The sequence below is a fragment of the Rhinopithecus roxellana genome, chromosome 18 (assembly GCF_007565055.1).
Source record: "Rhinopithecus roxellana isolate Shanxi Qingling chromosome 18, ASM756505v1, whole genome shotgun sequence".
Classification (NCBI taxonomy): Eukaryota; Metazoa; Chordata; class Mammalia; order Primates; family Cercopithecidae; genus Rhinopithecus; species Rhinopithecus roxellana.
The window spans coordinates 5,857,536-5,885,525 of NC_044566.1; the positions used below are offsets into that span (position 1 = coordinate 5,857,536).

General features: G+C 49.3%; 1 protein-coding gene across 1 annotated transcript; it reads left to right on the top strand.

The window, feature by feature from the left end:
• The first annotated feature begins 14 nt into the window (after positions 1–14).
• On the top strand, positions 15–27,898 carry F10 (coagulation factor X). The gene is made up of 8 exons (XM_010360072.2): positions 15–135; positions 8,598–8,758; positions 17,285–17,309; positions 18,188–18,301; positions 19,437–19,568; positions 22,238–22,482; positions 25,773–25,890; positions 27,285–27,898. Exons 1-8 carry the CDS (start codon positions 66–68, stop codon positions 27,884–27,886), a joined length of 1,467 nt encoding a protein of 488 aa, XP_010358374.2. The 5' UTR covers positions 15–65; the 3' UTR covers positions 27,887–27,898.
• The last annotated feature ends 92 nt before the right edge of the window (positions 27,899–27,990 follow it).

The window sequence follows — 27,990 nt, forward strand, 5'->3', positions numbered from 1 at the left end:
GGGGCGTGGACTTTGCTCCGGCAGCCTGTCCCAGTGAGGACAGGCACACGGTACTCGGCCACACCATGGGGCGCCCACTGCACCTTGTCCTGCTCAGTACCTCCCTGGCCAGCCTCCTGCTTCCCGGGGAAAGTCGTAAGTGCCCCCCGCCCTTCAGGCCCAAAGGCAGCCCTGGGGAGCAGGGAGGGGCGGCAGTTGGGGAAACACTCTCATCTCCACAGCCTGGACGGTGGGTGTCTTGGCCGCTGTCAGAGGCTGGCCTCAGATGGCTGGGCTTGGCCTTTCCAGCCAAGGGCGTCCTCAAGGCCAGCTGTGGCTCCCTGTGGCTGAGAGTCAGACGGGCGGATCAGAGGTCACAGAGACAAAAACGCAAGGATGGAGTCAGAGAGAGAGAGGGAGAGGGAGGGAGAAACGGAGACACAGTGAGATGGGAGGCCAAAAGGCAAAAACAGAGATAGACAGAGAGACAGAGACAGAGGGAGAGGTGGGAGCAGGCAAAGGCAGGACAGTTGGCTGTCTGCCACCACAGGGAGGCACAGGACGAGGGGCACAGCAGAGGAGCTACCAGGGAAGAGGAGGCTGAGCCGAGCCAGTGCCACCACCCTCGGACTGGCTCCACCTGGGAAGGGGCTGCCTAATGCACAGCTGGACAGGTGGGGGCAGCAGGGCTGTCCAGGACCCCAGGCCTCTCCAAAAGCAGAGGCCCAGAAAGGGCAGAAGCCAGGCAAGGCTGGGGGCAGCGGAGGAAGAGGAGGCCCCTCTGGTGGGGACACGAGAGACAGGGACCCTAGACTTGTTTGCATCCTGGATAAAGTGGACAGGCAGGGGCACCAAGGGGACCCAGGCCTGGGAAGGGAGTGTGTGAGGGAGAGATGGAGCAGGGGGAGACCCTCGTGGGGTGGAAAGGGGAGACTCCCGGGAAGGCTGAATGGATCCTCAGTGCATCGCTGACCTAAACGGCCCCTCTACCTGGTGGCCTGGAGCTCCAGTCACATCACCCGGGGGTCTTCTCCATCCCACCCTCAGCCCCCTGCCCTCCCCAGCCTCTGCCCCCTGAGCCACGTCTTCCCGTCTCCCGCACAGAACGGAACTCTTCACGGGGTACTGTGTGGCTCCGTCTCGCCCAGCCTTCTCCCCGCCCCTCAGGCCACACCGCCCCGTGCAGGAGCCCACCATGATGCGTGTGGTGGGATGAGATCAGCGCAGGTGCAGCAAGGCCCTGGAAGGGCCCATGCCGTCATCGTCGACAGCAAAGCCACTCTGCAAACAGACAGATGCTTCATTGCATTGGTAGAAAATTCTGCAACCAGAATGCTCGGGGCTCCTGAGACCCTAAGCCCAGCCCGAGGCTCTGGAAGCCGCTCTGGCTTCTTGGGAGTGGAAGTTGGCAGGACTCCTCTTCCTGGGAAGAAGCAGAGGGTGGAGATGAGAGGACAGGCCAGGAGCCCACCCAGACCCACAGGAGGAAAGTAGGGGAGTCACGCGGGGTCCTGGTGGAGCGCCAGCCTCCCTTTCTGCCAATGGGAAATGCAGGCGCCCACCTCACGGACCTCTGGGTCCACAGGGTCTTGACACCCTTAGCTGTGTGATGCGGACCTGACCCATGACCATGGCCTGTGGTGTCCCCGGGGGCCCGGCCTGGACCCTGGGTGGACATAGTCAGCCCCAGAGAGCCAGGGCCAGGCCGTCTCCCTCCCCTACTCCGCCTCAGAGACCTCGGCAGCTGCACTGTGGGGTGGGTGGGGCTGAACGCAGGTCCCAGAAAGTCCCACCCAGGACCCTGCTGTGCACACTTTTGATTTTAATAAAATCGGAATGCACACAGCATCTGCAGTTCAGCCTTTAAATGAACTCGGCTGTCCTGCCTGTCACGGAAGCTCTTCTGGGACAGTGGGACCTCAGCACTGCTTTGCTGGTACTGCTATAAGAAAAGACTATGGACCAAGTAGCTTAAAGCAACATAAACATTTCTCCCACGGCTCTGGAGGCTGGAAGTTCAAAATCAAGGCGTCAGTAGTGCTGGTTCCTCCAGAGGCTGGAGGAGAGTCTGCTCCGAGCCTGTCTCCCGGCCTCGGGGTGCCAGTGGCTTCGGAGCCCGTGGCTTGTGGGAGCGTTGCTCCCATCGCTGCCTCCATCATCGAGTGGGGTTCTCACCATGGCTGTTTTTCTGTCTTCTTTTCTCTCAGAAGGACACCAGTCATTGGATTTAGGGCTCACCCTATCCCATAAAATGTCTTCCTAACTAAGTACATCACAAAAGTTCTATTTCCAATTGAGGTCACGTTCTGAGGTTCTGGGAAAGACATGAATTTGCAGGGATGTTATTCAGCCCTGTCCTGCCACCTGTGAGCATTTTCTGCAATCAATTTTTTATGTTAATAAAATCAGAATATGCAGAGCACCTGCAGTGCCAGCCTTTAAACCATCGCTGTTGCACTGGCAATCGTTAAAGCTACGTGGCTTCAGTTTCAGTCTTTACATTCAGCAAGTTTAAGTCCCTTCTTCATGAGTTTGGACCTTAGTGACTGAAAATTTTGCTTGCTGGTAAAACTTGCTCAAATGCAGTTGCTGACTGTGGAATTCACTGATGTTGCCAAAACCACAAACACAACCATGTGCTCAAGGACTGCAATACTCCCGACGGCTTCTGAAGAAACAAACCCACACAACAAACATCTACCAATCTGGACGCTCCACATCAGAGCTCTGGAGTGTTCCATTAATTTCTGGAGACAAGTGTCTAAAAACCTTGGCATGTTTTAATTTCGTTTTGCCAATCCCATTTTATTCACATCAGACAGTGTGGCCCCGTGGCCGAGGCCTGGCCTGCTCATTCTGAATGAAGCATGGATGCAACTCAGCCACAGCAGAAGTGCCCAGGTTCAGTCCAGAGGGCCAAGCCAGGCGTGCAGTCTTTCCTTCATTCCCTCAGCACATATTGGTTAAGTCCCGGCCGTGCTAGGCACGGGGAAACAGCTGGGACCAAACGCACCACGTCTTTTTCCAGCAGAGGGAAGGATGAGCCTGTCAGCACGTAATGTCAGAGAGGGGTTAGGCCCTAGAAGACAAATAGCACAGTGTTAAGGGGATGGAAGAGACACGAGTTGGGGCAACGTCAGAGGGCGTGGTCAGGGAGGATCTCGGCGGGGAGCTGGGGTTGAGCCACGTGGGTATCTGTGGAAAGAATGTTCCAGACAGGGAGGTGACCGGTGCAGAAGTCCTGGGGTGTGAGTGTTGGGCTCAGCCAAGGTCAGCACAGAGCCCAGTGTGGCAGAGAGAGGTGAATGAGGGCAGGGTTGAAGGTGGTGTGGCCTGGGAGGCCTGGCCATGGAAAGACCCTGGACTCTGTTCCAAGACCACTAGAGGCAGATTCTGGGTGGTCCTTGACTTCCTTGCATCACCCTTTCCACCCCGTACCTGCCACCTGTATCCACCTCCCCACATAGTCCAGCTCAACCTTATAGGCAGTGTCCCACCCCCATGAGCTGGGGAGAGCTGAGCAGGTTTCAGGGAGATGGGAAAAGGCGAGAATTGGACAAGGGCTGCAAAGGAAAGGTGCATTCTTAGTGGTCAGTCAGCCTGGGAATGCTTGGGGGTGGATGCCAAGGGGAACAGAGCTGTGGCCGGCATTGCAGAACAGCGAGTTCCTCTAAGAGGTCAGAGGAGGCGGGAGGGACTGACCAGAGACAGTGAGCGCGTCAGGCCCTGGCTGAGTGGGGACCAAGTCTTCTGGCAAGTCTGTGAACCGTCACTGAGGCTCTAGGGCAGCAGAGAGAAAACCAAGTGTATGTCAGTCTGGCCACAAGGAAGGAGACCAAGGGGAAGAGAGAAGGGACCAAGAGAGGTGTTCACGTGGAAATGCGTTAGAACACCGAGGGCAAGGCAGAACACGGTCTTCAGACCCCAGTTGGAGCCCAGGAAGGTCCGCAAGTCCCAATTTGGGAAACACTAAGCCAGGCTTGGATAACCTGTGGTCATCCCAACATGAGAGCCAGGGGCCCCAAGGGAGATGAGCATTCCCTGCCCCCCAGCTTCCTTAAGTGCCTTTTGTGGAGTGGAGGTGACATGAGGCTGCAGGTTGCAGGGAGCCAGGTGTGCAGACTTGCAGGAGCCATGTGTGGGCTGCATTTCAGAGCAAGTGCGTGGGAGTGGAGCAGACACTCAGAGTAATGCGGCAGGGTCAACAAATAATAAATCTAAGCCTAGCGCTGGTGGGACAATGTCAGTGTCACTAAAAGAAATGGGGAATTTGGAAGGCAAAGTAACTGGAGGTAGGAATGAACCCAAGATTTACTGAGCACCTTCTGTATACCAAACTCCAAACTCAACACTAGGAGTTTATACAATCTTTAAAACAACTCTAAGAGTAGGTATTATAATTCCCATCTGCCAATAATAAATAAGTGACTAAGATGTTTTTGAAACTCAAGATTGTCTTGTTTTAAATGTTGGACATGGAGAGTTTGGAGTTCTGAGATGAGGGAAGGCATCTGTCATAGTGAGAGTTGAAAACATGGAACTCAGGACAAAAGTCAGTGCTAGAGAGATCAACTGGAAGAGTCATCTTTATTGTAGTGAGACACTGAATTTTTCAGTGGAAAAAAGTACAGAAAAAGAATGTATACAGAGGGCCAAGAAAAGAAACTGAGGCTATCACAATGAAAAGAGGAGGAGGAGTGGGTGAGAGACAGAGGAGACACAGGCAGAGAGATGGGGACAGCACAGTCCACAGACATACACCCTGCGAGGGACACAGATTTTCGGATCCAGGGCATTTTAACCAGCAGATCAAGACTCATTTACCAGTCATGAAATCAACTCAGGATTAAAATTTAAAAAAAAAAAAAAAAAAAAAAAAAAAAAAAAAAAAAGAGTACAATCAAATAGAACACTTTGTCCTAAGTACTGTTTTTTAGGAAATACTAATAAGTACTATTTCTTGAAAATTGGCATGTATGTGTATCCTGGCACTTTATAAATTGTACTTTTATAGTTTGTAATCAAAACAGCATCACCAATCCCCACATAACACAGAGCAGAGACCTTAAAGACGAGTGGGGCCAGGCTGAAGGGGCACAGTTCGAGCCAAAGCACAGAGTAGAGTGGGCTGAAAGCACCCTGGAGAGGGAGAATTCAAGGAAGGGGGCTTGGGTGGCCAGCCTGAGCAGGCATGAGCATGTGAGGAGGCTGGTGAGCTGATTGGATGGGATGTGTCTACTTCTCCAGAGAAGGGTGCATGGGTCTAGAGCAGGTGCCTCATGTTGTACCTCATAGAGAACTGGGCAGGGGAGGCAGATGGGCATTGCCCTCCACAGTCCCCAAAGTGCCTGAGGAAAGTGTTGACGAAGAAGCCAAACTCTGTAAAATATTTGAACAGATTTATTCTGAGCCAAATGTGAGGACCATGACCCATGACACAGCCTTGGGAGGTCCTGAGAACATGTGTCCAAGGTGGTCAGGTCACAGCTTGATTTTATGTATTTTATTTATTTATTTATTTATTTATTTATTTATTTATTTATTTTTGAGACGGAGTCTTGCTCTGTCGCCCGGGCTGGAGTGCAGTGGCCGGATCTCAGCTCACTGCAAGCTCCGCCTCCCGGGTTTACGCCATTCTCCTGCCTCAGCCTCCTGAGTAGCTGGGACTACAGGCGCCAGCCACCTTGCCCGGCTAGCTTTTTGTATTTTTCAGTAGACACGGGGTTTCACCGTGTTAGCCAGGATGGTCTCAAACTCCTGACCTCGTGATCCGCCCGTCTCGGCCTCCCAAAGTGCTGGGATTACAGGCTTGAGCCACCGCGCCCGGCCAATTTTATGTATTTTAGGGGGACAGAAGTTACATGCAGACACCAGTCAATAAGCATAAGGTGTACACTGGTTTGTTCCAGAAAAGGGGAAGGTGGGGGCTTCCAGTTCCTAGGTGGCTTCAAAGATATTCTGATTGGCAATCAGTTGAAAGAGTTATTATCAGCCGGGCATGGTGGGTCACGCCTGTAATACCAGCACTTTGGGAGGCTGAGGCAGGCGGATCACGAGGTCAGGAGATCGAGACCATCCTGGCTAACACGGTGAAACCCCGTCTCTACTAAAAATACAAAAAAAAATTAGCCGGGCCAGGTGCCGGGCACCTGTAGTCCCAGCTACTCGGGAGGCTGAGGCAGGAGAATGGCGTGAACCTGGGAGGCAGAGCTTGCAGTGAGCCAAGATCGTGCCACTGCACTCCAGCCTGGGTGACAGAGCAAGACTGTCCAAAAAAATAAAAAAGAGAAAGAAAGTTATTGTCTAAAGACCTGGAATAAACAGAAAGGAGTATCCGGGTTAAGATCAGAGGTAAAGACCAAAGTTTTTGTCATGTAGATGAAGACTCACAGGTGGCCATCCTTAGAGGCAACAGATGGCAACTGTTTCCTCTCGGACCTTTAAAAGGTGCTACACTCATGGCCAGGCACCGTGGGTCATCCTGTAATCCCAGCACTTTGGGAGGCTGAGGCGAGACCAGCCTGGCCAACACGGTGAAACTCCTTCTGTACTAAAAATACAAAAATTAGCCGGGTGTGGTGGTGCTTGCCTGTATTTTCAACTACTCGGGAGGCTGAGACAGGAGAATCTCCTCCTGAGGCAAGACAATGGCTTGAACCTGGGAGGCAGAGGTTGCAGTGAGCTGAACTTGTGCCACTGCACTCCAGCCTGGGTGACAGAGCAAAACACCATCTTAAAGAGAGAGAGAGAGAAAAAAAAAAAAAAAAACGGTGCTAGACTCTCAGCTCAGAAAAAGACCTGGAAAGGTAAGGGGGTTCTCTACAGAATGTGGATTTCCCTGAAACAGCTTTGCAGGGCCATTTCAAAATATGTCAAAGAAATACAATTTGGAGTAAAATCATTTATTTTAGGGACTGCTATATGTCATGTGATCCTACACTAGAGAAATCAGGTTGGAAACTGGTATCTTATTGCTACAAAGCATCTGGTCAGCCTTAAGGTCTCTGAATGTGAATGCTGGTCAGCTGTGCCTGAATTCCAAGGGGAGGAAGAAATAACGAGGCAGGTGGGACCCACTTCCCCTCATGGCCTCAACTCGTCTTTCCGATTCCTATGGAATTCCCTCGGCAGAGAGGAGCGGCCCACTCAGTGGGCTGGGGGCTTAGAATTTTATTTTTGGTTTACAAGAGAATGATCCGCCTTTTGTGATGTGGGTGTGGCAAGGGGCATGGCAGTCGGGGAGCATGGGTGAGGAGGAGCCCGGGTGAGGAGGAGTCTGGGTGAAGGGGAACTTGGGTGAGGGGGAGTCTGGGTGAAAGGGAACCTGGGTGAGGAGGAGTCTGGGTGAAAGGGAACCTGGGTGAGGGGGAGTCTGGGTGAAAGGGAACCTGGGTGAGGGGGAGTCTGGGTGAGGAGGAGTCTGGGTGAAGGGGAACTTGGGTGAGGGGGAGTCTGGGTGAAAGGGAACCTGGGTGAGGGGGAGTCTGGGTGAAAGGGAACCTGGGTGAGGGGGAGTCTGGGTGAAAGGGAACCTGGGTGAGGGGGAGTCTGGGTGAAAGGGAACCTGGGTGAGGGGGAGTCTGGGTGAAAGGGAACCTGGGTGAGGAGGAGTCTGGGTGAAGGGGAACTTGGGTGAGGGGGAGTCTGGGTGAAAGGGAACCTGGGTGAGGGGGAGTCTGGGTGAAAGGGAACCTGGGTGAGGAGGAGTCTGGGTGAAGGGGAACCTGGGTGAGGGGGAGTCTGGGTGAAAGGGAACCTGGGTGAGGGGGAGTCTGGGTGAAAGGGAACCTGGGTGAGGGGGAGTCTGGGTGAAAGGGAACCTGGGTGAGGGGGAGTCTGGGTGAAAGGGAACCTGGGTGAGGGGGAGTCCGGGTGAGGAGGAGTCTGGGTGAGGAGGAGTCTGGGTGAGGAGGAGTCTGGGTGAGGAGGAGTCTGGGTGAAAGGGAACCTGGGTGAGGAGGAGTCTGGGTGAAAGGGAACCTGGGTGAGGGGGAGTCTGGGTGAAAGGGAACCTGGGTGAGGGGGAGTCTGGGTGAAAGGGAACCTGGGTGAGGGGGAGTCTGGGTGAAAGGGAACCTGGGTGAGGGGGAGTCTGGGTGAAAGGGAACCTGGGTGAGGGGGAGTCTGGGTGAAAGGGAACCTGGGTGAGGGGGAGTCTGGGTGAGGAGGAGTCTGGGTGAGGAGGAGTCTGGGTGAGGAGGAGTCTGGGTGAAAGGGAACCTGGGTGAGGAGGAGTCTGGGTGAAAGGGAACCTGGGTGAGGGGGAGTCTGGGTGAAAGGGAACCTGGGTGAGGGGAGTCTGGGTGAAAGGGAACCTGGGTGAGGGGGAGTCTGGGTGAAAGGGAACCTGGGTGAGGGGGAGTCTGGGTGAAAGGGAACCTGGGTGAGGAGGAGTCTGGGTGAGGAGGAGTCTGGGTGAAAGGGAACCTGGGTGAGGGGGAGTCTGGGTGAAAGGGAACCTGGGTGAGGAGGAGTCTGGGTGAGGAGGAGTCTGGGTGAAAGGGAACCTGGGTGAGGGGGAGTCTGGGTGAAAGGGAACCTGGGTGAGGGGAGTCTGGGTGAAGGGGAACTTGGGTGAGGGCGACCGGCGCTTTTAACCCTGTCCTTCCCGCCTCCAGTGTTCATCCGCAGGGAGCAGGCCAACAACGTCCTGGCGAGGGTCAGGAGGTCCAACTCCTTTCTTGAAGAGATGAAGAAAGGAAACCTTGAAAGAGAGTGCATGGAAGAGATCTGCTCATACGAAGAGGCCCGCGAGGTCTTCGAGGACAGCGACAAGACGGTAAGAGCGAGGGCTGGGCTGTGGGGAAGGAGCTCAGACCAGAGCCCCTCGCTGGCCCGAGCTCCAGGGGGCGGCCTGGAGGAAGGGGCAGCGCGCGAGGGCTTTCCGGGGCGGGGGCGGGGTCCAGCGAATCGAGGCCTCCGCCGAGTCCTGTCCACAGGGACATCAGTGCCGCCCCCGCGCTGACTCCTTCCCAGCGAGGACTCAGCGGGGAGGGATGTGCCCAAGTCCCTTGAGGGTTACAGGGTTTCTGCCAGAGTTAAGTCCGTTTAATAATAAAATGTTAACCTAAAAACCAACAGTCACGGCCTCGGCCAGTGCCTCGCCGAGTTGCAGGGGGCTGAGATCGTGCCCACCCACGCCCTCAGCCCGCCTCCGGCCTTGCCCTCCGTAGTTGCTGAGAGGCACAGCCTAGAGGGCCAGCGCGCAGGCGCACAACTGACGCCAGGCCAGAACCCAGAACTGCGCCTGCGCAGCAGGAGGACTAGCACTGCGGCTGGGCCGCGAACCCAGCACTGCGCCTGCGCAGCAGGAGGAGCGCGCTGACACCAGGCCACGATTGCGCAGCCGCAGCAGCTCCGCGCGGATGGCACCAGCCTCCTCTCCCCCGACGAGGCGGGGCTGCGGTCGAACCTGGAAATGGCTGAGGGGTCTCGACTTCCTCACCCCAGGCCTCAGGAAAGGTGCCTGCAGGACAGGGCTCCGAAGTGGAAGTGGGCGGCGGTGATCCCCAACTGACAAGAATGAGCTGAGGAGAAGAAAGTAGCCGCAAGGGGGCCACGCCGGAGCTCAGTGAGCAACAGCTACGCCAGCCGCGGCTGGTGCCGTCAGCCACACCACTGACTATGGACTCGAATGGAAACTTGGAGTCCCCTGACAGGTTCCCCCAGCGCAGGCCACCGCCGAAGGTTACTGGGGAAGGCCCCTGCAGCTTCCATGTGGACATCACTCACTTGCTTCATCCAGGAGTGCAGTCGCCTGCAGCTTGGGGCCACCTGACTGATGTCACGCTGAAGATCCACGCCAAAAGAGCTGGGGAAATTTCACCTTCTGGACACCCCCACGGACCAGGGTGAAGTTGCAAGTTATGGCCAGGTCTAGGAATTATAAGTCAATAAATAAATTGCCTCAGGGAGACATACTCAGAGTCCAGGAAAATCTGGGAAACAGCAAGAAGGGTGAGCTCAGCATCAGCCCTTGCAAAATTGCACGGCTGTCTCCTGGCTCACATGTTGCCCCATCCTTACTTTAGCCTCAAAGAAAAGGAGACCCAATATTATTTGAGTACTTGGGCTTGATCCTGAGTGACTTTCTGAGAAAGCAGTGTATCATCTACCCTAAGATCACCACATATCTGAGGTTTCTGGATGAGTTGAGATTTCTAGACATTGAAACCCTCATGATGAACGTCATCCTGGGGTAGCAGGGGCTAAGCCTTTCATCACCTGCCACAAGCTGGGTATTAACTTGTATTTGAGAATTGCTCGAGGGCTCTACCTTAAGATGCTGGTTAGTAGCATTGACTGGATTTATGCAATTGGAGGCCAGTTAAGGAATAAGAGAATGTATTTGATTTGCCACCCTACATGGTCTGTGCAGACTATCATGATCTCATTGAAATCCAAGAAAAGATTACGTCAGGGATGAAGCACATCACAGGTGGTTACAAGGTCACCCACCATCCAGATGGCTCAGAAAACCAAACCTATGGGTTGACTTCTCCTCACCCTTCTGGAGAATCAGCGTGGTAGAAGAGCTTGAAAAAGTGCTGGGTGTGAGGCCGGGCACGGTGGCTCAAGCCTGTAATCCCAGCACTTTGGGAGGCCGAGACGGGCGGATCACGAGGTCAGGAGATCGAGACCATCCTGGCTAACACGGTGAAACCCCGTCTCTACTAAAAAATACAAAAAACTAGCCGGGCGCGGTGGCGGGCGCCTGTAGTTCCAGCTACTCGGGAGGCTGAGGCAGGAGAATGGCGTGAACCCGGGAGGCGGAGCTTGCAGTGAGCTGAGATCCGGCCACTGCACTCCAGCCCCGGCGACGGAGTGAGACTCCGTCTCAAAAAAAAAAAAAAAAAAAAAAAAAAAGAAAAAGTGCTGGGTGTGATGCTATCAGAAACTAACCTCTTTGGAACTGAAGAAACTCAAAAAATTCTTGGTGATGTCTATGTAACAAAAGCTTTTGAAAGTCTTCCACCTCAGAACACATCCAGGCTCCTTGATAAGCTTGTCAAGGAGTTCCTGAAAGTGACTTACATCAGTCCCACATTTATCTGTTATCACCTGCAGATAATGAGCTCTTTGACCAAATGGATCATTCTAAGAGGGTCTCATTGAGCACTTTGAGCTATTTGTCATGAAGATAGCTGAGTGTTTCCATGCAGCAACAGCACCAGCTGTTGACAAACAAGACAAGGCCAGTGAAGATGATGGGGCCACATTCATAGATGAAAGCTTCTGTACAACCCTGGAATATGGGCTTCTGCCCACAGCTAGTTGGAGCATGACAATCAAATGTGTTACCATGTTTCTCACAGACTCCCACAACATCATGGAAATATTTCTGCCTCCTGGCATGAAACTTGAAGACAAGAAAGAATGTAGCAACCACTAATAAAATGGAAACACAACATTGACACTTCTTTCTAGAAAATGTTAATTGTCTAAGTTGTGTGACTCAGATATCTTTGCATTTCTGCAAAAGATCAAGGTCTACTCTAATTCTTCAATTAAGAATTCCTTTTTATTCCTTGTTAGCAAATAAATGATTTTTCTCTAATAGAAAAAAATTAGAATTTTCAGAACTATTTTCAACTACTTCTTATATATACATGTATTTTTTCCCACTGGTAGAATTTTTCTTTAATTAAATAATGCTGATCCAAGTTTATGTTTCACTCAGCATCATTTCTCAGACACTCTTCTTTACTTCTACATAGCTACCCTATAGCTAAGCTATATTTTATTGTATGATGCATTTACTCTCTCAGAGTTTGGCCATATAAGTTATTTCTAAATATTGCTATTAGGAAAACACATATGCATGCATTTCTTCTAGATTATCACCTAAGAACGGCTTCTCCAGAGAGAGATGACTGAATTAAAGGTTATCAACAAGTTCCAATTCCAGATAAGATGAAGAAAGCACATTCCACACTGCCTCTCCCACTGAGTGTAGCTCCAAAACATGGAGAGAATGCATGCAGCAGCTATTTGAGGACCCTAAAAAGTAAATTGCAGTGTATTGAGTAAGATTAGAATTAGATGTATGATATGATACAACTGACTGTGAGTTTATCACTTTTTCCTCCAGTCTTCCAGACATTGCTTGACCTGAATCTAACGGACATTTATAGGATTCTCAACATAGCAAAGTACGCTTTCTTTCCATATATGGAAAATTCCTCAAGGTAGACTATATCCTGTGTCTTAAAGCATACCTCAATAAAAAGACTGAATTCACATAAAGTATGTTTTCTGACCATAATGGAATTAAACTAAAAATTACTAACAGAAAAATAACTGGAAACTTCCCTAAGTACTTGGAAATTAATCCACACATGTATAAATAATCTGTGAGTCAAAGAGAAAATTTTAAGGGAAGTAAGAAAGTATTTTGAGTTGAACAAAAATGAATATGTAACATAAAATCTGTGGGATGCAGCTAAAAAAGCAGTGTTTCAAGGGAAATTTATAGCATTAAACACTCATATGGGAAAAGAAAGAAGGTCTCAAATTGTTTATGTAAGCTTCTACTTTAATAAACTAGAAAAAAGAAAAAATAAACCAAAAGGAAATTGAAAAAGCAGAAATCAAAGAAATTGAAATAATAGGCAAAATTAATAAGCTGATGAAACTCAAACAAAATTGACAGAAAAAAGCAAGAAAAAGGACTTATGTTGGAAATGGAAGAGAGGGGACATCACTACAGAAACTGCAGATGTTAAATGTATAATAAGAAAATACTTTGAACAATTCTGCACATATAAATTTGGATGAGATTTGAACAACTTGGATGAAATGAAACTATTCTTCAACACCACAAGCCACCAAAACATACACAAGATGAAAGAGATAACTGCCAACTCAATTCTTAATTTAAAACCTTCTGAAAAAGTAATGTTCAGGCACAGATGGTTTCACTGGTAGAATTTTACCACATATTTCAAAAAGAACACCAACTCTATACAATTCTTCTAGAAAATAGAAGAGGGAACACTTCTGTTTGTTTTAGGCCAGCATTACCCTGATGTCAAAACCAGACAAATAATGAAAATGAAAACCACCCTACGTAACAGTATCTCTCATGAACCTAGACATAAAAATCCTCAACAAAATATTAGCAAACAGTGCAGCAATATATTTTTAAAATAATAATAATACACCATGACCAAGTGAGTTTATCTAGGCCACACATGCCTGGCTCAATATTTAAAAATAATTATGTAATCCACCATATAAACAAAAGAGAACATCTACATAATCATGTCAATTGATGCAACAAAGAAATTTGGCAAAATTTAACGTCCATTTATGATTGTATAAAAAAAACCTATCAGCAGAATATGAATAGGAGGGAATTTTATCAACATAATAAAGTTCATCTACAAAGAATCTACGGTTGACATTATACTTAAAGGTGAATACTGAATGTTTTCTCCCTGAGACTGGGAATAACACAAGAATGTCCATTCCCAACACTCCTAATCCAACATTATACTGGAAGCCCTAGCTCTAAGGAAGACCTTCAATAAGTCAAGAAAAAGAAATAAAGTTATCACTATTTGAAGATGACATGATCATGCATATAGAAAATCCTAAAGAATGTGAAGGAGAAAAAAGCTTGTTTTAGTCCATTCTCATGCTGCTGTGAAGAACTACCCGAGACTGGGTAATTTATAAAGGAAAAAAGATTTAATTGACTCACAGTTCTGCATGGTTAAGGAGAACTCAGTAAACTTACAATCATGGCAGAAAAGGAAGCAAATGCATTCTTCTTCACATGGCTATAGGAGGGAGAAGAATGAGAGCCAAGCAAAGGGGGAATCCTCTTTAAAAAAAAAAAAATCAGATCTCATGAGAACATACTATCACGAGAACAGCATGGGAGAACCACCCTCATGATTCAGTTACCTCCCGCTGGGTCCCTCCCACTACACATGGGGATTATGGGAACTACAATTCAAGATGAGATTTGGGTAGGGACACAGCCAAACCATATCAATGCTCCTAAAATTTACAAATGAGTGTAATAGGTCACAGAATATAAGGTCACCACACATATTTTAATATTTTTATGTAGTAGCAATGTAGAGTTAGTTGTAAGCCAAAAATTTTTAAATGCCATTTACAATTGCTTCAAAGAAAATTATATACTTATATGTAAAGCTAATAAAACATATACAGGATCTTTATCCCAAAATCTACAAAATTCCAATGAACGTATTTAAATAGACCTAAATAAATAGAGACACATACAATGTTCATGGATTGAAAGACTCAACATATTAAGATACAAATTTCTGCCAATTTGATCTATAAATGCAATACACTGCCAATCAAAATTTAGCCAATAGAGGCAAGCTGATTATAAAATTTATATGGAAAGGTAAAGGAACTAGAATGGCTAAAACAATTTTCAAAAGGAAGAATAAAATTGGAGGAGTCACACTACCTGATTTTAAGACTTATTGTAAAGCTACATTAATTACAGAGGTATTAATGGGTGGTATTGGTAAAGGAATAGACACATAGCTCAGCAGAACAGAATAGTGAGTTCAGGTGTAAAAGACGGTGAAACCCCGTCTCTACTAAAAATACAAAAAATTAGCCAGGCGTGGTGGCAGACGCCTGTAGTCCCAGCTACTCAGGTGGCTGAGGCAGGAGAATGGTGGGAACCCGGGAGGTGGAGGTTGCAGTGAGCCGAGATCGCGCCACTGCACTCCAGCCTGGGTGACAGAGCAAGACTCTGTCTCAAAAAAAAAAAAAAAAAAAAAAAATCTCACCCTTAATACTATTACATTGTTGATTAAATTTTAACATATGTATGGGGGGGGCATGTTGAGACCATAGCAGTGTTGGAACAATTATATATTTATATGCAGAAAAAGAACCTGACCTAAACTTCACAATTATACAAAAATTAACACAAAATAGATAATAGATCCAAAGATAAAATACAAAACTGTAAAACTTTTAGGACAAAATACAACAAAATTTATGACATGGAGCTAGGCAAAAATTCCTAGATATGACACCAAAAGAATGATTAATAAAAGAAAAATGTAATAAATTGGACTTTATAAAAATTAAAAACTTTTGCACTTCAAAAATAAACACTGTTAAGAGTATGAAAACACAAGGTACAAACTGAGAGAAAATATTTGCAAATCACATATCCAACAAAGGAATCATATTCAGAATATATAAAGAAATCTTACAGCTTGAAAGAAGAAAATAAACACCCAGTTAAACAATGAACAAAAGACCTTAACAGCCACCTCACCAAAGAGGATATATGGATAGAAAATAAACATGTGAGAATATACTCAACATTATAAGCTATTACAGAAATGCAAATAAAAACCACAATGAAAATGACTACATACTTATAGAATAAAAAACACTGACATATAACATTGCTGGTTAAGATACGGAGAAAGCAAAACTTTGATACACTGCTTGTGGGAATGCAAAATGGCATGGCCACTTTGAAAAGGAGTTTGACAGTTTCTTATAAGTTACCACATGACTCAGCAATCCCATTTCTGGGCATTTACCCTAGAGAAATGAAAACTTATTTCCATATAAAATCCTGTATATCAATGTATATAGCAACTCTAGTCTTTTTTTTTTTTTTAATTTTTATTTTTTGAGACGGAGTCTTCTTGTTGCCCAAGCTGGGGTGCAGTGGCATAGTCTTGGCTCACTACAACCTCCTCCTCTCAGGTTCAAGCGATTCTCCTGCCTCAGCCTCCCAAGCAGCTGGGATTATAAGTGTGTGCCACCATGCCAGGCTAATTCTTGTATTTTTAGTAGAGACAGGGTTTCACCATGTTGGCTTGGCTGGTCTCGAACTCCTGACCTCAAATGATCCACCCACCTCAGCCTCCCAAAATGCTGGGATTACAGGTGTGAGGCACCACGCCTGGCCAGCAACTCTATTCCTAATTGCCAAAAGCTGGAAGTAAGATAAATGTCTTTTGCAGGGTGTAGCCATACAATATAATAGTTGTCAGCAACAACAAGTAAGAAACTATTGATACAACAATAACTTGGATGAATTTCAAAGGCTTTGTATTGAATGAAAAGCTAGTTTCACAAGGTCCTGTAATATACACTTTCATTTACATGACATTCTCAATAAGTCGTTATCATTGTGATGAAGAGTAGATTAGTGGTGGGGCAAGGCTTGCCAAGGGTTGGCAGGTGGGGGAGATGGCATGGGGAATTTTGGGGGGAGGATGGACCTGTTCTGCATCCTGATGATGCTGGTGGCTACACAAGTCTCTCCATGTGTTGAAATTCATAGAAGTGCACACCAAAACATTGGTTTTACTATGTGAGAATTTTTAAAATAAAAAAGTAAAAAGATAGTGTATTTGCTTCCTAGGGCAACCATAACAAAGCACTACAAACACCTTAAAATAACAGGCAGTTATTGTTGCAGGTTTGGAGACAAGCCCGAAATTAAGGTGTCGGCAGTGTTCATTCCTTCTGGAGGGTCTGAGAGAGTCTCTGTCCCAGGCTCTCTGCTCACTTCCAGGGGCACCCAGCAATCGTGGGCATCCTTGGATTGCAGATGCATCGCTCCAGTCTCTGCTTTCATCTTCGCATGGCCTTCTCTCTCTGTGCCTCTGTGTGACTTCTGTCTCTTATAAGGACGTTCTCCTTGATTTAGGGCCCACACTGAACCAGCATGATCTCATCTACAGCCTTGGCTTAGTTGCATCTGCAAAGACCCGATTTCCAATTAAGGTTATATTCTGAGGCTGTAGGTGGACCTGAATTAACAGGGAGGCCACTATTCAACCACCTGTAGAGAGTTAAAAAACAGTAAGACTATGGACATTTTTTAGTATAATCTAGGTTCTTGACGACCTGTTTTAAGCTAATCAGCAACGAGTATTTTTCAACTAACGTAATGACTATTGACAAGCATGTGACCCTTGTCTGAATGTTTAGCTCAGGCAGAGCAACTAAAAACCATCCATTGACCAGCTCAGGAGTAGCAAACAGAGTAAGCCATTTTTGGTGCAACCCATTTCTAGGTAATTAACTTGAAAATATTTTCAATATTCAACAAAGATGGTTCATTTAAGATGACTGAAGCCACATCTTCACAGATGCAGAAGATCTGAATAGCTTTCCTCTTTAGATTGAATAGTTCTTGAACAATTCATTCCTGAAAGTGACTTCTGTTGGGGAAAACATCCTATTCAGCTTGAGTCACTTAATTATGGTTGTTATTGGTATAAAATGTCTCTGTTTTCCCTAATATATTTTTAAATCTCTTTTTTCCTTGTAGAATGAATTCTGGAATAAATACAAAGGTCAGTATTTTTTCTGTTTTAACCTTAAGGGAGAGGGGTTCATTAGGACATTTGAATTTTGACCATATTTCCTGAATTTCCTTTCTGCTTTTGTTTAAATTTTACTCATTTAAGACTTTTTCCCTCAGGGTGTTTCCATAATAGTTATTGTAAGAGAGTTTTTACAGTAATTTTATACTAATCCTAGTTTTGTTATTGAATTAGAGATATATATTTAAATCAGTTCATTCTCATTTGAGGATACCAAATTCCATGATAACTTTTCTAAAATACAAGTGTATTCGGTAAAAGCAAAAAACAGAGTATGAAAGATTAGATTCCTGACTAAGGTAACCACCTTCATTTCATGCTTAATAGCATCTGAAATGGCATCAGTCATGACTACCTGGTAACAGTATTCACATTTCTCAGAATGACAACTGGGCCTATCTCTAAATTAGATTATGTAAATCCTCCAAGAAATGGGAAGCCCCATGTTAGTGTGTGCCCTTCTCATTTTGCCCCAGGATCATTTGGAAAGAGGAACCCTAATCTCCTCTCCCATCAAGGCCCAGCCCAGAAATGAGCATCAGGCTTTCACCTTTCCTCTATCCTTCCAGCTGGTCCCTGTGGTCACCTCTGACTGTAAACACACTGCAAAACACTGGCAAAAAAATCAAAAAGCCAAGCCGGTGATCCACCTAGATAAAGGCATCACGTACACATGGCCACAAAAGGGAGTGGATCAAATAAAGTCCAAAGAGGAGGAGTTGTTTACCGAGAAACAGGAAGCCTTTTCCAGTTATCTGAACAGCAGTGCCAAGGTTAGCACAGCAAAGCTGTTTCCATGATGCCGGAAACAGCTTGCAGACTCCAGTTTCGAAATCCTCTCTTTGCAGATGGCGACCAGTGTGAGACCAGTCCTTGCCAGAACGAGGGCGAATGTAGAGACGGCCTTGGGGAATACACTTGCACCTGTTTAGAAGGATTCGAAGGCAAAAACTGTGAATTGTGTAGGTTCCTCTGCTCGGTATACCTTCAGATCATACTCTCCTGAAGAGTGGCAGGTGGGACAGGGGAAGAAGTGAAAATGCCTCATGAAACAATCTTAAGTCATTTCTGATTTACAGTGTCTGGGCTCTATTACACTGTGCCACTATAGCAATAGAAACAGAAAAGCCCCAATATGTCCCCCAAACGACTCGGTTTGGGGGTATGATGAGAGAGACACAGTCACTTCTCTGCTCCTCCAAGAGAGACTGTAGAACACTGAAGAAGCGTGTGATCCATTCATGTGTAAACAAGAGCAGACTCTGTTTTCCGTAGGGCCAAGTGCATTGCCCTGTTATTCCTGCTCCTGGTGACCCTGTGCAGTGATTCTATATCACCTCTTATTTATGTGTGTGGATGCAGGTGTCAATATTTGTGAATATTTGTGATTGTCCAATTATAAAAACTTGATACATTTAATTAGTTCTACACGGAAAAATCACTAAGTGTTTTCCCTAATGTGGTGGTTAATTTTTAAATAAAAAGTTAGGCTACTATTAGATCAATTTTCCCTAAGGAAAAAGATTTGCGTTTCTTTTAAAGTACTTAATTGATCATCTTTATACCATGTTCTTAGATTGGATTACTTTTGAATTTTCCCTGATGGGAATATTAATTATGCATCATTTCATTATAAGTCCAGAGTGCCTCCCTGGAACACCATTTGGTAACTTACGAGGCATAACCGTGCTCAGGCTCCCAGGGCTATTATGAACGTTTTCCAAAATTCCACGCATGTTGATCTTTGCACTGTGATTACTTTTTCAACAAAACCCACACAGAGCGATGTGGAGTCACCGTAATGTGAGTGCTACTGGGGCAGGGGGCGCCAGCTAGCCCGGAGGTGTGAGGGGCAGGTCCCTGGAGCCTGGTGTCTGCCAAGGAAGCCAGGCTCCACCAGGCACGGCACCACGAACTCCCCGTGACCTGCGAGGTTGCCCTTCGAGGCAAGTGTGCCTGTTGCCTGGCTCTGGCCCTTTGCTCAACCCAGTGGCTGCTTTGTGGCTGACAGGCAAGTGGATGTAGTTGTCACCCTTGGGCCAGCCCAGCCTCCATTTCCCCAGCTGTCCCCACAGTCAATGTGCCTCTCCTTTGCAGTCACACGGAAGCTCTGCAGCCTGGACAACGGAGACTGTGACCAGTTCTGCCACGAGGAGCAGAACTCAGTGGTGTGCTCCTGCGCCAGGGGGTACACCCTGGCTGACAACGGCAAGGCCTGCATTCCTACAGGTAGGAGGCACGTTGGGCCACTGCCACCAGCTGCCGCTGGGCCGGGCCAGGGAGGAAAAGCCCATGCCAGTGGGCATGTTCTGGGTGGGCCTGGCAGGTAACAGCGGCACCAACAGGACAGGACTGAGCCCTGGGCTTTGGGCTCAGGTGATTCAAACATGAAGACCATGAGGTTTGGAAATAGACCCATTATTTCTGTAAGCCAGATGTGCTGTTTAACCTCAGCTTCCCCATCTGACAAATGGGACCAACACTATTGCCTGACTGCTTGGGTGATCCCTGGAGCACTCTGCACGATGCCTGGCCCACCACAGGCCCTCAGTCTGCGTTAGGACTGTGGGGGATCCAGTGCAAGGGTTCAAAGCACCACGGCGGGCGAAGGGCAGAGCTGGCCCGAGGAACTGGAGCTAAGGTGCGGGGCTGGGGTGGGAGGCAGAGGACGCTCAGGCTCTGAGCTCCTTTTACCAGGACCAGTGTTAATTGAACTTAGTTTTTCTTTTCCTTGATGAATGTGGACAATAAGCGGCCAGAGGGCAGTGAGCACAGGACAGGACAGGGACTGGGCAGGGGGGGTACGAGCCTCCCTGTCCTCACCCCGTGGGCATCGCCTATGCTGGGCTTGCCTGGCTGCCGGCACTTCCGCACGGCCAGCACAGGTGGGGCCCCCGAAGGCGGGGCCTAGGCGTCACAGCTGCACCTTGCACAGTGACCCCACTCCCACTCATAGCCGGCTCGACCCACAGCGTCAGCCTCACCCAGGGGCACATTCAAAGTGCAGAGTCCCAGGCCCGCCTTTTCAAGAGCCTGGTGACCCAGCTTACCTTCCGGCTTCAGGTGCGGCTCAGCCCCTAGACTGTGTCCTGCCCCCCACTGCCATGACTGTCCCCTCCAGACACAGGTCACTCCTGAGTGTTCTGTTACTCCTTCTTTTTTTTCTTGAGACGGAGTCTCGCTCTGTTGCCCAGGCTGAAGTGCAGTGGCCGGATCTCAGCTCACTGCAAGCTCTGCCTCCTGGGTTCACGCCATTCTCCTGCCTCAGCCTCCCGAGCAGCTGGGACTACAGGTGCCCGCCACCTTGCCCGGCTAGTTTTTTGTATTTTTTAGTAGAGACGGGGTTTCACCATATTAGCCAGGATGGTCTCGATCTCCTGACCTCATGATCCGCCCGTCTCGGCCTCCCAAAGTGCTGGGATTACAGGCGTGAGCCACCGCGCCCGGCCTGTCACTCCTTCTTTCATATCCCTCTTACTGAAAACAATTTACTTCCAAAGATGACTGATGAAGAAAAGACCGGGTTCCAGATGTATCCTTCAAGCACTGCTTCAATTACATGCCTGAAATGTCCCAGCAAGTGAAAGACACTGTGGCTGACCTTGCTACTGGCAATGACATTCAAACTTAAGCTGGCTAAAAAATATTTTAACTGAAGTCAGTTCTTGACATACATGTGAATATTTTTTAATTCTAGAAATAATCACAAATCCATTTAAAACCAAGGGTGGGCGGGGCGCGGTGGCTCACGCCTGTAATTCCAGCACTTTGGGAGGCCGAGGCGGACGATCACGGGGTCAGGAGATCGAGACCATCCCGGCTAACACCGTAAACCCTGTCTCTACTAAAAATACAAAAAAAAAAAAAAAAAAAAAAAAAATTAGCCATGCGTGGTGGTGTGCACCTATAGTCCCAGCTGCTCAGGAGACTGAGGCAGGAGAATGGAGTGAACCCGGGAGGTGGAGCTTGCAGTGAGCCAAGATTGTGCCACTGCACTCCAGTCTGGGCAACAGAGCGAGATTCCATCTAAAAAAAAAAAAAAATCAAAAAAATGTGATGTGTGAAAATAAAATTATGTAAACTACTTCCTAGAGCAAAAAGCTTAGGCTGGGTCCGGTGGGTCACGCCTGTAATCTCAGCACTTTGGGAGGCCAAGATGGGTGGATCACCTGAGGTCAGGAGTTCAAGATCAGCCTGGCCAACATGGTGAAACACTGTCGCTACAAAAAACACAAAAACTTAGCCAGGTGTGGTGGCACATGCCTGTAATCCTAGCTACTCGGGAGGCTGAGGCAGGAGAATTGCTTATACAAAAGGAAGCTTCCTAACATCTAGCATGGCCTCTCCAGGAGCTGTGTTCTTCCAGACACTCTCCTGTGCCTCTGGTTGTTTGCATGCGCTATTCCTTCTGCCTGAAAACTTTTGTTTCTTCAGTGTTTCATTAGGAAAATTTTTCCAACACACAGCACACTGGAAAGAATTTCGCAGGGAGCCGCACAGGCCCAGCACCTGGGTTCTCCCGTCGGCGTCCTCCGGCCAGGTGCATTCATCCCATTTGCCCAGCCCCTTTGGCTCTGTCCATCCGTCAAGCTTTCTTGACTTCTTGCTGCATTTCCAGGCAAATCGCAGATGCCCACACTCCCCTCGCTGCCCGGGCTGCTGCCTAGGGTCCACTGTTCACAGGCTGTCACGTGAGGGGAGGCCAACGCTCAGACGGCTGTGCTCACCCATGGACCCGACCCTGCCGATGTGGGGCTTGCCCCGCAGGCCCGCTGCCCCTCCGGGTGCCCCCGTGCTCTGCCTCCCAGCTCTCTGACTCTTCTCCACTAGGGTGAGCCGTGCAGGATGTGGGGAGCCTCTCTCTGTGCTGAAGGCCCCAGCCATCCGCTTTCTTTCAGGACCCTACCCCTGTGGGAAACAGACCCTGGAACGCAGGAAGAGGTCAGTGGCCCAGGCCACCAACAGCAGCGGGGAAGCCCCCGACAGCATCATATGGAAGCCGGATGACGCAGCCGACCTGGATGCCACCGAGAACCCCTTTGACCTGCTTGACTTCAACCAGACGCAGCCCGAGAGGGGCGACAACAACCTCATCAGGATCGTGGGCGGCCGGGAATGCAAGAACGGGGAGTGTCCCTGGCAGGTAACAGTAGGACGGCCCCTCGGGCCTGCTGGACGGACCACCTGTCCCGCTGTGCACCTCGGGGAGGCCAGCCTGACACTCGGAATAGCAATCCGGGAAGGCATCGTTCCGCACTAGGACAGAGGGTCTCTGCCACCCAAGTCTACCTACCTGTTGCCTCCCTCCGGGCAGCCAAGGAGGCTGTGAGCTCCACAGGGAAGTGGCTGGGGCTGAGGGAGAGGCTGGGCCCGGGTAACGTCCGCCTCACCCCCATCCCACTGGGCATTTCCGTGGCTACCCGTGGCGTGCCCAGGATGATGCTGTCCTGTGAAACAGAAAAGAGGGAGAAGGCGCAGCCAGGCGCTCAAGTGTCCTCAAACCTCCCCTATACCAGGAGACAGGGCTAAAGCCAGGGAACAGCCCACGGCAGGGGTGTCAGCAGGCGAGAGGATGGCGCAGGGGTGGGCAAGGCCTAAAGCCAGGGAACAGCCCACGGCAGGGTGTCAGCAGGCGAGAGGATGGCGCGGGGGTGGATGAGGTCTCCATCCGCTCTTCTGTTTGATGGGAGGCAGGAAGAATCGGTGTCCTTGCTTCATGTCTAATTTTGGAAATTTTTTTTTTTTTTTTTTGAGACGGAGTCTCGCTCTGTCGCCCGGGCTGGAGTGCAGTGGCCGGATCTCAGCTCACTGCAAGCTCCGCCTCCCGGGTTTACGCCATTCTCCTGCCTCAGCCTCCTGAGCAGCTGGGACTACAGGCGCCAGCCACCTCGCCCGGCTAGCTTTTTGTATTTTTTAGTAGAGACGGGGTTTCACCATATTAGCCAGGATGGTCTCGATCTCCTGACCTCGTGATCCGCCCATCTCGGCCTCCCAAAGTGCTGGGATTACAGGCTTGAGCCACCACGCCCGGCCTAATTTTGGAATTTTTTTTTACCCAAACACCTAAATCCTATGGAGGCAGATAGTACCTTAGATAAAAACACATTTACTTATTTTGAAAGGTAAAAAAGAAAATCACTCTTGGAGGTTTTTTTGTTAAGAGACAGTACCTTGCTCTGTTGCCTAGGCTGGAGTGCAGTGTCGCAATCTTGGCTCACTGCAACCTCCACCTCCTGGGTTCAAGTGATTTTCATGCCTTAGCCTCCCAAGTAGCTGGAATTACAGGCACCCATCACCACGCCCGGCTAATTTTTTTTTTTTTTTTTTTGAGATGGAGTCTCACTCTCGCCCAGACTGCAGTGCAGCGGTGCCATCTTGGCTCACTGCAACCTCCACCTCCCAGATTCATGTCATTCTCCTGACTCAGCCCCCCAAAGTGCTAGGATTACAGGCGTGAGCCCCTATACCAGGTCCTAATCTTTGATTGTTGATTTAGACTAATGCTGCCACATTAAACAAAACACAAGACTTTCAATTAAATTTCAATTCCACATAAACTAGAAATACTTTTAGTGTAAGTATGTTCCAAGTATTACATGAAGCATACATATGCTAAAAATTACTTACTGTTTTTCTGATTCAAGTCAAACTGGGTGTATTAGTCAGTTTTCACACTGCTGATAAAGACATACCAGAGACTGGGTAATTTATAAAGAAAAAGAGGTTGAATGAAGTCACAGTTCCATGTGCCTGGGAGGCCTCACAATCACGGTAGGGGGTGCAAGGCACGTCTTACATGGCAGCAGCAAGACAGAGAATGAGAGAACAAGCAAAAGGGGTTTCCCCTTATAAAACCATCAGTTCTCGTGAGCCTTACTCACTTCCACCAGAACAGCACGGGAACCTGTCCCCACAATTCAGTTACCTCCCACTGGGTCCCTCCCACAACACATGGAAACTATGGGAGCTACAGTTCAAGACGAGATTTGGGTGGGGACACAGCCAAACCATGTCGCTGGGCATCCTGTATTTACTCTGGCAACCCTCACTTGGACTTGAATGTTCAATGCCCAAAACCAGAATGTCCTCTCCTACAAGCAAGAATCTCAGAGCTGCCAGCGCACCACCCATGAATTCCCCCAGGCCTTCCTCCACCCCAGGCCATGTGGCTGGTGAGCCTCTGACTAATTGTAAAGAGCCAAGCGAGAGAGGGAGGGTGCACTGAGGCGGCGCTGTGACGCGTGTTTGTTGAGGGCTTTCTGCGTGTCCGGCACTGAGCCAGGCGCTGCGTAGGTGGGATATGAAACCATGAAACCCCTCTCTGACCGACACACAGAAATCTAAACCTAGTTAGGGAGCTGAGACCCAAATCCTCCCAATCCCAGGCACTATGTGGTTGGGGTAAGAACCTCAATGCAGGAGACCCCACTGAAGATGAGCAGGAAAAGCCTCCTGTGTGGCTGAGGAGCTGGACTTGGAGCCCCAGGCGGGGTTTTGGAGGGGGTCCCGGGCTGGGGGACTAGGGCGGGGCGCCCTCAAGGGCTCACTGGAGGGGCCCTCGTCCAGTCTGTTGAGGTTTGAGATTCTTGTTTCTTGGTTCGAGTCTTGGCAAGTGGCCTCATCTGCATCTTTAGGAAGAACGGTTGGTGTTCATGTCTTAGAAAGCCTGACTTTCCCTCATGTAAGCTGGATGATGAGTTGACAAATTATGCAAAAAAAGAGGCAAAAACATGACCCCTTTTCTAGCCATGAATGTTTTAAGAAATCCTTTAAGACTCGGTATTGTCAGTAGTTTCATTGGTCTGCACATGCGCCCAGCCACTATCACAGGACGCGAAACTCCCCGGAGAAAAGAAAACCAAAATATGCAAGTCCAGCTCCCCTGGGACAGCTGTGGCAGCCCTGTCAGTGCTCGCTCCCCTGGGACCATCCACGTTCCAAGCCCTGGCAGGGAGGAGACCCTTCACAGGAGCTGTCACAGGGACCCCCAGGAAGTCACTGGGACGGAGGCGTCTGTGCACCGTGGGGGGACAGGCTCACACTGCTGAACCGTCGGGACACCAGGCAGGCGTACCAGTCGAGGCAGATGTTTCTGCACAGACTGGCGTCTCCTGGTCCCGGGTAGAAATCCTGCCACAGAGACTCCCACAGGGAGCGTCTCTTCCAAAGCGCGGACAGACGTGTTGTGTGTTTGAGACTTTGGAGAGCACTGTGATGGATTTGGTAGAAAGACGAGATGACTCCCTGTGTCAGTGAGTGTGTGGCACAGGCGGAGAAAACAGACAAGGAGCTGTCTTTGGGTGGACAACAGGAGACCGGAGAGGACAGCTTGGTATGGGGAGGGCCGGGCAGTGCCACCTGAAGGGCTGGCTTCTCAGTCAGGCAACCCCATCCACCTGGTCAGCCACACTGAGCCTGTCACGTCTGTCACAGGCCCTGCTCATCAACGAGGAAAACGAGGGGTTCTGTGGTGGCACCATTCTGAGCGAGTTCTACATCCTCACTGCAGCCCACTGTCTCTACCAAGCCACGAGGTTCAAGGTGAGGGTAGGTAAGTGAGCAACAGCCCCCAGGGCCGTGGTGGGAGGGACAGTCACTGTCTGCTTTTCAGAGACCACTAGAGCTGATGGAATTTGTTGGGAACACTGGTTAAAATCCTGAAATCCTATTTGTGGGGGTTAGGGGCATTTCACAGAGGAAGAAGATGAGGAAGCAGAGGAAGGGGAAGCGTGGGGAGGAGGACAGGGAGGGGGTGGGGAGGGGGAGGGGAAGCAGCCCAGGCCTTCTCCCACTGGGTGTCTAGGTCTCGGGTCTCCGAGTCTCTGGGTCCTGGGTCTCTGGGTCTCTGTGTCCAGCTAATGTTTTACGTCTCAGTGCTTTTTATTGGGAGCCCTCCAGACCTCCCTCACTCTTGAACACACTCCGAGCACCAAGCACCTCTGTCTCTTCTATTTTTATTTGTGACATTGTTTCATTAGCATCTGTCTTTGTCCACTAGACCCTAGAGCTGCTCAGTGCAAACCCAACACAAGCTACAAATGCAAAGCAATATATGTCGACTGGTATTTTTCTAACACTAAATGTTCTATTATACATTTTTAAATATAAAAAACAGGCTGGGCGCGGTGGCTCACACCTGTAATCCCAGCACTTTGGGAGGGTGAGGCGGGTGGATCACCTGAAGTCAGGAGTTCGAGATCAGCCTGGCCAGCATGGCGAAACCCCATCTCTACTAAAAAATACAAAAATTAGCCAGGCGTGGTGGCGTGGGCCTGTAATCCCAGCTACTCAGGAAGCTGAGGCAGAAGAACCATGAACCCGGGAGGCGGAGGTTGCACTGAGCTGAGATTGTGCTACTGCACTCCAGTCCGGGTGACAGAGCAAAACTATCTCAAAAAAAAATACATACATGTATGTTTATATATGTATATTATATATATGTGTATATATACACACATACATACAGATTTTCACAATCTATCTTAACATATTGAAAATATTTTTTCCACGTGTAATCATGTTAAAGGCGTCATAACACATTCTGCACATTTTCTTTCATGCTAAGTCTCTATTTTACGCTCATGGCACAACTATTTTACATTCTCGGCCGGCAGCCACACTGCACAGCCTGAGTCTGGGATGCCAAGTCTTTGGCCCTGGTACACCTCATTGGTGCCCACGACTGGCACGGAGGATGCACCCGCCCAAGGACACAGGAGTGGCGACCGTCCAGAGAACCAAACGTGTGAGACATGACCAGTGGTTCCCTGGGTAGCAAGGCTGACGGTCATTTTTATTTGCTGCTTTGCAGTCCCCTCTATTTTCCAAAGTTTCAAAAGTGACCACGTGTCACTTTTAATTTAAAAAAAAAATCCTTAAAAATCAACGGATGTGCAAAAGCATGTCCCCGGCTGAGCTGAGCACAGTCCCACCCGTCTGTCCCAGGGGACCGGGACATGGAGCAGGAGGAGGGCGGCGAGGCAGTGCACGAGGTGGAGGTGATCATCAAGCACAACCGTTTCACAAAGGAGACCTACGACTTCGACATCGCCGTGCTCCGGCTCAAGAGCCCCATCACCTTCCGCATGAACGTGGCGCCCGCCTGCCTCCCCGAGCGCGACTGGGCCGAGTCCACGCTGATGACACAGAAGACGGGGATCGTGAGTGGCTTCGGGCGCACCCACGAGAAGGGCCGGCAGTCCACCAGGCTCAAGATGCTGGAGGTGCCCTATGTGGACCGCAACAGCTGCAAGCTCTCCAGCAGCTTCATCATCACCCAGAACATGTTCTGTGCCGGCTACCACGCCAAGCAGGAGGACGCCTGCCAGGGGGACAGCGGGGGCCCCCACGTCACCCGCTTCAAGGACACCTACTTCGTGACAGGCATCGTCAGCTGGGGAGAAGGCTGTGCCCGGAAGGGGAAGTACGGGATCTACACCAAGGTCACCGCCTTCCTCAAGTGGATCGACAGGTCCATGAAAACCAGGGGCTTGCCCAAGGCTGAGAGCCGTGCCCCAGAGGTCAGCACGTCCTCTCCATTAAAGTGAGATCCCACACAAGGCTTGGTTTGTCTCTCGATGGCCGCCTTGCCCTGGCTTCTCCCGCCCTGTCGGGGTGGGAAGGTGAAGTATGTCTGGAACACCAGCTCCTG